Source organism: Aulonocara sp. 'chitande type north' Nkhata Bay, linkage group LG8 (genome assembly GCF_057382095.1).
Source record: "Aulonocara sp. 'chitande type north' Nkhata Bay isolate Kocher_YH1m ecotype deep benthic linkage group LG8, A_spYH_male_GT1.1, whole genome shotgun sequence".
In the NCBI taxonomy this organism is placed as follows: domain Eukaryota; kingdom Metazoa; phylum Chordata; class Actinopteri; order Cichliformes; family Cichlidae; genus Aulonocara; species Aulonocara sp. 'chitande type north' Nkhata Bay.
Window position 1 is genome coordinate 5,242,890 of NC_141351.1, and position 10,912 is coordinate 5,253,801.

The following is a 10,912-nucleotide window of genomic DNA, read 5'->3' on the forward strand; positions in this document are numbered from 1 at the left end:
TCCATCCAAAAATATTAATAAAAAAAAAAAAAAAAAAAAGAGACAGGGCTTAGATGGATAAGAAGTACAACAAGATGTCCAAAACTGAGCCACTAGAAATGGCCTATAGCTCTGGCTCTATGAAAAATAAATCAGAGAAGCAGAGCCCAAAAGAATAAATGTCCTGTTCTCCAAAGACACATCCAGGGTGTAGTCCCAGCTGGAAGGACAGAACCCCCTAGAGTAGTAGTGTCCAACTCCAGGCCTCAAGGGCCGGTGTCCTGCAGGTTTTAGATGTGTCCTTGATCCAACGCAGCTGATTTAAATGGCTAAATTACCTCCTCAACATGTCTTGAAGTTCTCCTGTTATGAACTAATCATTTGATTCAGGTGCGTAGACCCAGGGTGAGATCTAAAAAATGTAGGACACCGGCCCTTGAGGCCTGGAGTTGGACACCCCTGCCCTAGAGTAATATTGAAAGGGCATCTCAAAGAAAGACGCATCAAATAAATAAATAATTGGCCCTGAGAGCAGACCACGACAAAAAAGAGCCAGTCAACATCACAAAAGCAGACATTCAAAGACGAGTCACAGAGCTGGACAGCACCCAGACCTGACATGATCCAGGCTTACTAGCTAATGATGCTAACTGCACTCCATGAGGACCTGGTGAAGCAAATAACAACAGGTCCCCACCCAGATGGCAGGACAACTTTAAACTTACCAGCCTCTCCAAAACTGGGATTTTCCTCTCAGGCATTGTAGCAACCAACCCGAGTAGCTACAAATCATCACATTCAAAGCTGTTCTTTGGATGATGTTGGCTGTCTTTTGTTCTGGTTCCACACTGTTTGGCAGACCTGTTGCCACTGATTTTCATTCCAATTTTTGTGCAATCCGGAATAACAGTCTTTTTCTCCCTGTTTCTCTTGCTTAAGAGCAACTTCTCGACACCCACCCTTCCACTGAGACCATTTCTGATGAGGCTTCAGTGAACAGCAGATGGATCAACTGAAGGGCCAGATGGATCTCTCAGGTTCTGTGTCAAGTCTTTGCTATATTCTTTCCTATTTCTTAAAAAGATGGCATTTAAATATTGTACACCACACACAGGTTTTCTGGAATCACTTTATTCGTGCAGAAATACTATTTTATGCCTATCAAACGGTGTTATCTTTGGCATGTTTTGAGTATTCTTCAAGTTCAAATTCCAGTTTCAAATTGGTTCAAGTCTTGTGCCTAATTTATACTTAAATGATTCACGTATCAGCATTAAGTAGCTTAAAAACAGATAACACTTCTCTGGTCAGATAAAGGAACTAAACTGAAAAAGAGGGAAAAAGCAGCCAATGTCCAAAGAAAAACTTTGAAAGACCTCCAGAAAGGCTGGAGAATTGTTGCTTAAGACCACTGGAAGTAAATTTTAAAGAAATCTTTAGACTTTTGTACAGCATTTGTATTCTGCGATCAGTTATGAATATGAATATTTAAGTATGTTTCCATCAAGAGAAAGATATCATTAGAAGTTTGTATAAGGTGTGTATATTTTTTATTGAATCAGAAAATATACACAAATATCATATTAATAAAGTTGAAGCATGGTAAAGAAATGTACAGGACATCAGTCATCATCCTCTAATCAGAGACCTCCATCCATCCTGACAGGCCTGGGTTAAAATACCGATGAGTACATTTTATATTATAACAAGAACCTTTCTGTCATTGCCTGCCTCAGTGCAAACCAAAACAAACGCGAGGCAGACTCTAAAGGTTTCCGGTAAAGTTTCACTTTCTGTCCCAGGTGTGTCAGGAGGTACTCTTCTCTCCAGCTCCGTCTTTAAACAATCTGTCACATTCTGGCAAAAGTATGTACACATTTTACATGTCATATAAAATGGGACAAATACAAATGTAACACCAGACTTGCTCACCACCAAGATCTTACAACTTTCTCGAGTCTCTTCATGCCTGGAGTTGCAAGCTGGACTAAGGCTTCATCATATCATACAATCCACGTTATATCCCGATCTCTGCTCGTGGCAGTCTTTTTGCACTTTTCACATTCAGTAATGTTTTCAGTCTTCCTTAGGTAAGACTGTAACAAATGTGCTGAAAAATAGGAACTCCTAACAGGTTTTACAGCCTCCCTCTTCCTCACAACTAGCTTTCCTTTCTTCTGGCTCTCTAAAGCAAAGCTGAAGGCAAAACGAACGATTAGGACAATAACACAGACAGACACGTTTACTGACGAAAAGCAGCCTCGCTCCCATTTATCCCCTTCCTCTGTTCCTCTCGGTGGTCCACGTTAAAGCAATCGCCTGGCTCGCCTCTCGTAGGCCTGGATACACTTTTGTTTTGCATTTGTCTCCATGTTTCCTTTTTTTTATTTTTTAAAGATATCTATTAATAATAAAGAATACCACAAGCAGCAGATGTAGCTCTCAAACATTAGCAGATTGATAGTTGTTGATTTTATCACAGGTGTAAACCACAAAATAATTGACTTAGTCCATTTTGTGCACTTTGATGGTTTATTTTATGCGAGTTGAGTTGAGCCTCTGAATTGACCGAGTCGACCCCCGTCCGGCAACACTCTCTGAAAAGCAGTATCAAACGGTTCCAGGCTAGAGTTCGTCTGTCCCACTGGTTTTCCATCATCTCAGCAAGCTTTAACACTGGGCATGCTCACACCGCATACTGACAGACACACGGACGATCGATCCCCCTTTAAGGGCCTGTAATGCTTTCTCCTCCTGCAGACACTCATGTTTTCATTCATCCATTTGAAAAGTAAGGGGTATTTGATACCCTGCAGCTGCTGAACCGCAAGAGAAAAAAAGAAGAACAAAACAGGAAAATGTTAGTCTTTAAAAGATGAAGATTTTCAGCTGATCACTCTGTGCTGCTTCTGTTTTGTAGCCTTAGTCAAATTGTAGTCCACCCGTTTATATGCCTGCTAAGTGCTGTTGTACTGCGCTACTGCTACCATTAATACTACTTAAATTCTGTTTAGAGTAAATATATTAAGTCTGCTTTTGCAGCATTTCAATTTTAAAAGAAATTTAATGACAAATGTCTTATGTTACCCTTTCCTGCATTTATAAAGTCAACTGGGATGTCATAGAGCAGTGCCATAAAACAAGTCATCAAATTTATTTGTGTCATCTTTGTGCATTTTTCCCTCTGAGCAGTTTTACTACTTCCCTTGCACCCTGCTGCACCCATACACTGTATATAAAAGATGGATCTGGTTTACAGGACTGAAAACTGAAGTTAGTTTAAAAAAAAACAACAGCTGCAATCTTTTTAATTGACCAGAAGGTGGCCGACTCCATCCATCCACCCATTTATGCTTGCCGTTCACCCCGTAGCATGGTGCTGTGTGACGAATCTGTGACGAAACTGATGTCACATTGTCTGTGCTGATTCTGGTTGGTCATGCATCTTTCAATTTTTAACTTGGAGTGCACAGCTGTGTCTGTTTTTACTGCTATTTTGATGCCAAATCAGTGCAGAAGCTCATTGACAGATTCCACAGGGGTAGAAAACAACAGACTGTGCAATGTCTTTGACTCCAGGTTTGACTTCTTCTCTTCCTATATCAGCGCTGATGTTTTGTTGATAGTGTCTTAGTGGTGACAGCTATTGCTCGGGAGAATACTGCAGCACCTGCCTGTATCTTAATGAAGACCAGAAAACCAGGGTACGTTTTACAGTGTGGCTGCACTCTTTTGACAAGTTGGTACCGTGTGAGCGTGTAGGGTGACTCGTGACAATCTATTTTCAAACTACACTATCCCTTTGATGGGGATGGGAGCTTGTACAGCTCAAAAGCAAGGATTTTTTTTTTTTTAAATAAAAGAAACGCTGTCTGTGTGAGTATGTGTCAGACATGTCCTCACCTGCCACTGACTTGCAGGCCAGGGAGAAGGAACTCACTTTGCCAGATGTTCAAATGGCACACTGACCTGAGTAAGGAGGGAAAACGAGATGATTAAAACAAGGAAAAAGCTAAAAAATAAAGAAAAGAGACTTTCTACGCCTAAACTACGCGAGCCGTCTTCGAGTTTAATTTAAGCAGACGGCCTTCATAGAGTTTGGATCATTTTATTCACTGCAGCAAACAAAGGACAGACACTGAAAAAAACCTGAAGTGCCTACTTATTACCTGTCAAGATCATAGGATAGTCTGGACAATTAAGTTCCTTGTTTTATATGCAAGTACATTATAAAATATTCAGTCAGTGAACAAAGTCATATTTTATCCATTTGAATTTCAGGTTTGGTTCATGTAAGAATCTTTAAAGAGCTCAGAGTGGTCATTCAGGTTGTCTGCTGTCACTGCTACAGGATGTAGGCACTGAAGGAAGGCCTTGGAGAATTAGTCTGCCTTCATATCATATTTGACTTTAAGCTCCACAGTAACAAAAACTCTTCGTATGCATGTTTTGGTGGTAATTATAAGTAGATTAATGATGACTATTTTCCTGCTTCCAGTATTTCAGATATGCATCACTAGTTAGAGCAGAGTGCCAAGTATAATGAGAAAATGCAGTAATCTAAGTTAGTGCAAACTCTTCTCATCCACTTTCTCCACCAAAAAGAAGAAATAAGGAAAAAAAATTGTTTCAAAAGAGCAAAGAGTGACACCTGCTGCAGATTATTTGTGGTCAAGTTTCATAAAGTTCCTTGTAGTTCCTGTGTGCTAAACATGCCTGCATAACATGTAAGGTTCGCTGTCTTAGTTTACTGTATTAAGTTATATTTATATAGCACCAAATCACAACAACAGCCAGCTCAAAGCACTTTAGATGACGAGGTATAAACCCTACAATAATACAGAGAAAACCCCAACAATCAGACCGCCCCTTATGAGAAAGCACTTGGTGACAGTGGGAATGAAAAACTCCCTTTTAACAGGAAGAAACCTCCAGCAGAACCAGGCTCGAGGAGGGGCAGCCATCTGCTGCATGTGAGGTGATGTCTGAATATCCATCACCAGTCCTGAGTGTATAGAAAGACACAGTGCTAATCTTCCTACCTGTGATGTGGTGATGCGTGATTGGTCGAGGCGTGCAGTGAGATCGGAGGAGGAGACATTAGCCGGGGCCCCGCGATGAAGCCTCATGGCCACCTTCCTCTCTCGCTCAGCTCGCTCTGCTCTCCCAGCCTGAGGAGAGCGATTACCTGTGTGAGCACACAGAAACACACACTTAAAATGAAAACCTGAACTCTGCTGCTGCCCTCCAACACCCAGAAGAAAGCAACACCCTAACCTGACTGCTGGACCCCACGCGTAGCTGGGTTAGGAGGAGCAGCGTCTGCCTCGTTCCTCACTCTGTTGGCTGCAGAAGGGTTTGGACCCGGCGGCAAAGCTCGACCTCCCGCTCCTCTTTGGCCTCCTCCTGGTCTTTCCTCTCCATCTTTCCCCTCTCTCCTCTCCCTTTCGCCATCGTCTGTTGTCCTGCCGGCCCCCTGAGACACAAAGGAATAGCATAGATGAGAAAGTCTGCTAGAAAAGGGATAAATCTTCCAAGTCCAAGTGCGACACGCACAAACTTCAGCATGTTCCAGTCAAAGACATAGTCGTAGGAGAAGCCTTGTCGGTGGAAAAGGTTCCTGAAGAGCTGCCTTAGATAAGAGTAGTCTGGCTTGTCATCAAACCGTAGGGAGCGACACAGGTTCAGATACGTGGAGAACTCAGCTGGGAAACATAGGAGACAGAAGATTTAGAGCAAAGTCAGATGAACAGTCTGACAGAAAAACTGCAAAAACCTCTTTACTGCACTCAAGAACACCACTCTAACAGCTACTCACATGGGTAACCTTTGCACAGCACCTCGATAGGGGTGGACATTTTCTTCTCACTGATACGTTCATACTTCTGCCGCTTGGTGGCAGCCTTGAGTCCTTGCCATGGCAGAGAGCCCAGGTTGAAGTACATGAGAACATAGCCCAGAGACTCCAGGTCATCACGTCTCGACTGCTCTGTGGAGAAAAAGACGGAGCAAAGGGACGAAAAGAGAGAAGAGAATGAAACAGCAGGAAATGTAGGGAAAGAAAGGAAAAAGCTACAGCTCTGAGAATCATGTCACAATTAATAAAAAGGAATCAGAAAAATCATATTGGGGTCCGCAGAACACACACAACAAGACAGATACGCAGGCCGTCTCCGCTGCCTTACCGATGCCCAGATGGGTGTTAATGGAGGCGTAGCGAGCGGTGCCGGTTAGGTTTTTATTCTCACGGTAAGGGATGTGCTGGTGTGTCCGGGCGTCACGGTATTTCTTGGCCAGGCCAAAATCGATGATGTAGACCAGGTTTCCCTTCTTCCCGAGCCCCATCAGGAAGTTATCGGGCTTCACGTCTCTGTGGATAAAGTTCTTGGAGTGGATGTACTCGATTCTGCTGATCTGAAGACAGACAAAGGGGGTCACTAGTTATCTTGTATGCTGAGGCACAGTTAACAAAAATTTCCTTTCATGAAGGTAAACGGACGAGTCTCAGTCTTGAGGAAGTGTTTTAAAAATGGTATGAAATTCTGACAAAGTACACAGAAGCTCTCATTTGAGCTCTTGACGTGATTAGTTACTACAGATGATAGGGTGCAAGGTGGAAAAAAAGAAGCCCTGATGAGCTGTTAGGCTTTTTGTGGCCAGTCGGTCTCACCATCTGGTCTGCCAGCAGCAGGACTGTCTTCAGGCTGAACTTGCGGGAGCAGAAGTTGAACAGGTCCTCCAGACTGGGACCCAGCAGCTCCATCACCATGACGTTGTAGTCGCCTTCCGCTCCACACCACTTGATAGCCGGGATTCCCACTGTGGTGTGAGAAGGAGCAGAAATGTTAGGAAACCGAATCATTTGGAGTAAAGATTCTCACTCATATATCAACCTCTGCACATAAATAAAGCTTCAAGTTATTTATCTTATGTCCGTCACTGTGTTATCACCAGCTTAGTGCAGCAGGATGATCATTACTCCTAGTGACCATAAAGACACTCAAATGCTCATTAATTGCATTTCAGTCAAAGATAACTTGAGTTTCAATGCCTTTGTGTGCCCTGAAATGTCTTTCAAATTCACCATAATCTCTTTGCAATCATGGTTGATAGCTCTCAGCAGCCCTAAATACTCCTTAATGACCCTAAAACTATTTACTACATCTCAGCAGACCGGTAGTAAAGCTTTCAAAGAGACCCTGAAATATTTCTCTGTACCTCCACCCTGCATCATTTTGTAGAATTTGCTCTCGATGTGGAGCTGTGGATGTTTGGTCTTCACACATTCCAGTTTAATGGCTACTTCCTCTCCTGTAGCAATGTTTGACCCTGATGAGAGAAACAGAGGTTAGATCAGAAGAACTTAAGTCTACAAAACCCCAAAACTGATGGCAATTGGCACTTGCTTAGATACTCACCGAGATAAATATCTCCAAAGGATCCACTCCCTATCTTCCTCCCAAGGCGGTACTTGTTCCCCACCCTCAACTCCATGGCTCCTGAGCTCTTCAACTTGCTGGAACGGTTCGACAGAATCACACAGACACACACACGCACAAAGCTGTCATCAGTCACCGGTGATCAATAGAGTGAAAGGACACTGGTGAAAAGACTGCAGACTTTAGAGTACAAGCGGTTAGGCCTTAGGCTGCTGTATCAGTGAAGGGAAACAGAACTGTAAGCCTGAGCAAAGTACAATGACGTAGTGCAGCCCGAGTTGAATCTCTGGAGCCAGGAGGGAAACTGTGGCACACATGTGGCCAAAGCGTCAAAGAGACACGACCTAATGAAACACCCCTGCTCCTGACGTGTGCCGAGGATGGTTGACAGTAAATTCCAGGCAACAATGTAGGCCAATAAAGTATTTATAAACTGCATGGAGCAAAAAAAACAAGGTGAGAGTGAAGAAGAACAGAGCCTGTAGTTGTGTAACATGATTTATTAAGAACTGCAGGGGGTGGGGGGGAAATCTCACACACACACACACTCTTCCCAAAGCACTTTAAAGGAGTCTTGATCCTGTGTACAAGTGATTTGCATAAACTTGCTATTTCTCACCGGGATCCCCTCACAAAATTTGAATGAGTCATGTTTTCCTCATCCTGGCCCTAACTGTGTGCACAGCCCTGAAATGAGGACATGAAAGTGTGAGATGATGGAGGGGGCTTTTCGACAAAGGTTACGCTTTTACAAGCCAGCCTGACATCGCATTAATCGCTGACTAAGTCGCCCCCCCTTCCCCTTTCAGTCTTGACTGCATTGTAGACGAACCTCCACATACACACCGTGCACTGCTGCACACCGCCAAACCCTTTCCAGCAGGTTTCTCAAGCTCGTTTTCTCTCTCAGCCTTCCAGGAGCTGCTGCTGCTGCTGCTGTGCTGCCAGCGTTACAAAACTGGGACCCACTATTGCAGCAAGAGACTGCAAAAACAGGCGAGACGTGGTATTTTCACCCAGCGTGCTGTTGCCCCAGATATCACAAAGCAAATGAGGAAGGCCGTGCATGCACAAAAACCCCAAAAACCCCACAAATCCAAACAAACAAATAAATAAACAACAACATACCGTTCATGTCTGGATGGCCATCAGATATGGTAATAATTCCCCATAACCGCACCCTCCACACAGGACCTCTGATCGAGCGCACCCCCTCGCCCACCCCAACACGACTATCTGGACTCTGTTTGGCTAACCCAAGCCCTCCCCCCTCCACGTCTCTCTCGCTCTCTCTCACACACACAGACATCTTCGCCAGCCAACATACACCCACCCCCCGAAAACCCTCACCACCATCCCTGCACCTTCTCACCGGCTTCGTGGTCGTCCGTCGTCTCACTCAGGACCCTGGACAGCGACGTACCGATGCGGCTTCGGACGGCTCATAGCCTCGGAGATGCGTGACCCAAACCCGAAGTGTCGACCAAAAAATTACCAGCTAATCCGAGACGACCCGGAGGTGGAGATGCGACTAGAGGAATCTCCGTGGAGTCACGTTTATTTAATGGAAAAAAAATCTGAAACTAGACACCGAGGTCCTCCTCTTCCTCTCTCCTTTGGCTGCTCCTCTCCGTCTCCCCCTCACACCCAGCCCTCCCTCACTCTACACCATTGACAATATCAATGATGTCATGCACAGGCTTGCAGAGATGCCCGGATTGTCTTAAAGCAGCAGGGCTGCTGAGAGCTGCTGCTTGCAGGCATGAATGAAGCGCCCTGATGCCACCAGCTGCACTCTGATCTCCCCTCGCTCTCAGCAGACTCTAAAATTAAAGCACAATAGAGAAGTATAAGATGATCACCGCCCTGCGTCTGCTGGAGTAAGCTATGTGCCTGTGTATGGAGGACCGAAGCTGCCAGGATTAAAAAATAAATAAATAAATAAAAAAATTAAAATATTAAAACTTAATAATAAAATATCGTTTCCGTTACTTCTATTATTCAGTTTTCTATTAATTATCCTATTTATTTATTTTTTTATTTGTGTTCCCATTAAATGTTTTTGCATATTAAGTTGCTCATTCGCTCTGTGATCCCACAATTTTACCCGCCCAAATAAAAGGTAAATAATTAATGATTGAAAGTCAGATGTGTACTTTATTAGGTACACCTGTCAGTTAGCACAAATAACTAATAATGACAGCAGGTCAATGCATTTAGTCATGAAGACATGCTGAATTTTAAACTGAGGATTAGGATGGAGGTTAAAGTGACTTTGGTGCAAGATGGTCAGAGCGTTTCAGAAACTGCTGATCTCTAGGGTTTACAGAGCATGGTCTGAAAAAAAGAAAATATCCAGCGAGCAGCAGTTCTCTAGATGACAATGTTGTGTTGATGTCAGGGTAGAATGGCTAGACTTTGAGCTCAAAGGTAGGCAGAAAGATTTCAAATAACCATATGCTATGCATGCATCTCTGAATGCGCAATACACATACACACAAAAGACCACGCCAGGTACCACTCCTGTCAGTTAGGAACAGGAAGACTAGGGGATCGATCAGAGCTGGACAACTAAAGACTGGAAAACAGCTGGTGTTGTGAGTCTCAATTTCTGCTTCAACATTCAGACATGAGAGTCAGTTTAGTGTAAACAACATGAAAGAATCAACCCATTTTGGCTTGTATCAGTGGATCACACTGGTGTGGTGTCCATCTACAGTGTACCCATCTTCTGATGGCTACTTCCAGCAGGATAAGGCACCACATCAGATCACCTCTAACCAATTTGGTTGACTGTACTCCACTCACCAGATTTCAATCCAACGGAGCATCTTTGGAAGGTGACGGGAAATCGTGGATATGCAGCTGACAAATCTTCAGTAGCTGTGCTATCATGATAATATGGACCAAAATCTGTGGAATGCTTCCAGCACCTTGTTGAATTTGTGCCATGAAGAATTACGGCAGTTATGAAGGTAAAAGTGGATCCAACCCAGTAGTAGGGAGATCTAACAAATAAAGTGTCTATTCCAGTGTTTTCACAGTTTTTATCATTTAGATTTTATTTACTACATTAAAAAAAAAAAGAAAAAAGTATCAGGCTGACATTCCTGTTTACTGAAGATTCATTTTATCAATTGAGTATCTAGCTAAAGAAAAAATAGCTAAAATCGAATTGTTTTGATTACAGGGTTGACTAATGACCCAACATTTTGATGCCATCTGACATTTCACCCCTGGAAATGTCAACACTTCATTTTATCCTATTAAGACATTTGATAGTGAGATCATAACTGGCGTATGATTTAAGTCAAAAGATGTTTTGTGAGTTCAGTGACCATGACCTTTTTTTCTTTAAATGTTCCTTCCTATGTCAGAGAAAATCAATTTAGTTCATCAAATCGTAGACAAAAATACTTAGAAAACAAAATCCTGAAAGCACAAATAACAGTCTATGCCACCCTCGACTTCTCAAGAAAACTACTCAGAGGCAC

The 10,912-nt window shown here is 43.2% G+C and overlaps 1 protein-coding gene across 3 annotated transcripts; it reads right to left on the bottom strand.

Annotated features, from left to right (window-relative positions):
* Positions 1-1,506: 1,506 nt before the first annotated feature.
* csnk1e (casein kinase 1, epsilon) lies at positions 1,507-9,075 on the bottom strand. 3 transcript variants are annotated; one of them, XM_086302888.1, is made up of 11 exons: positions 8,791-9,075; positions 7,398-7,495; positions 7,198-7,308; positions 6,650-6,798; positions 6,165-6,393; positions 5,798-5,968; positions 5,536-5,684; positions 5,257-5,455; positions 5,022-5,167; positions 3,883-3,948; positions 1,507-2,795 (listed from the first exon to the last, which is right to left on the bottom strand). In XM_086302888.1, exons 2-10 carry the CDS (start codon positions 7,471-7,473, stop codon positions 3,916-3,918), a joined length of 1,263 nt encoding a protein of 420 aa, XP_086159014.1. In that variant the 5' UTR covers positions 7,474-7,495; positions 8,791-9,075; the 3' UTR covers positions 1,507-2,795; positions 3,883-3,915. The 3 variants fall into 3 exon arrangements, with proteins under 3 accessions (XP_086159014.1, XP_086159011.1, XP_086159013.1); XM_086302885.1 differs by having other exon boundaries at positions 1,507-2,798; positions 8,791-9,074; XM_086302887.1 differs by lacking the exon at positions 8,791-9,075 and adding an exon at positions 8,547-8,636 and having other exon boundaries at positions 1,507-2,798.
* Positions 9,076-10,912: the final 1,837 nt, after the last annotated feature.

Bases quoted from the DNA above. Each gene is read 5' to 3' on its own strand.
- csnk1e (XM_086302888.1), bottom strand. From the start codon at position 7,473: ATGGAGTTGAGGGTGGGGAACAAGTACCGCCTTGGGAGGAAGATAGGG. The intron at 6,799-7,197 runs GTACAGAGAAAT...CTCACACCACAG, and splicing joins CAAAATGATGCAGGGTGGAG to TGGGAATCCCGGCTATCAAG. The intron at 5,969-6,164 runs GTAAGGCAGCGG...TTTTCTCCACAG, and splicing joins TAACACCCATCTGGGCATCG to AGCAGTCGAGACGTGATGAC.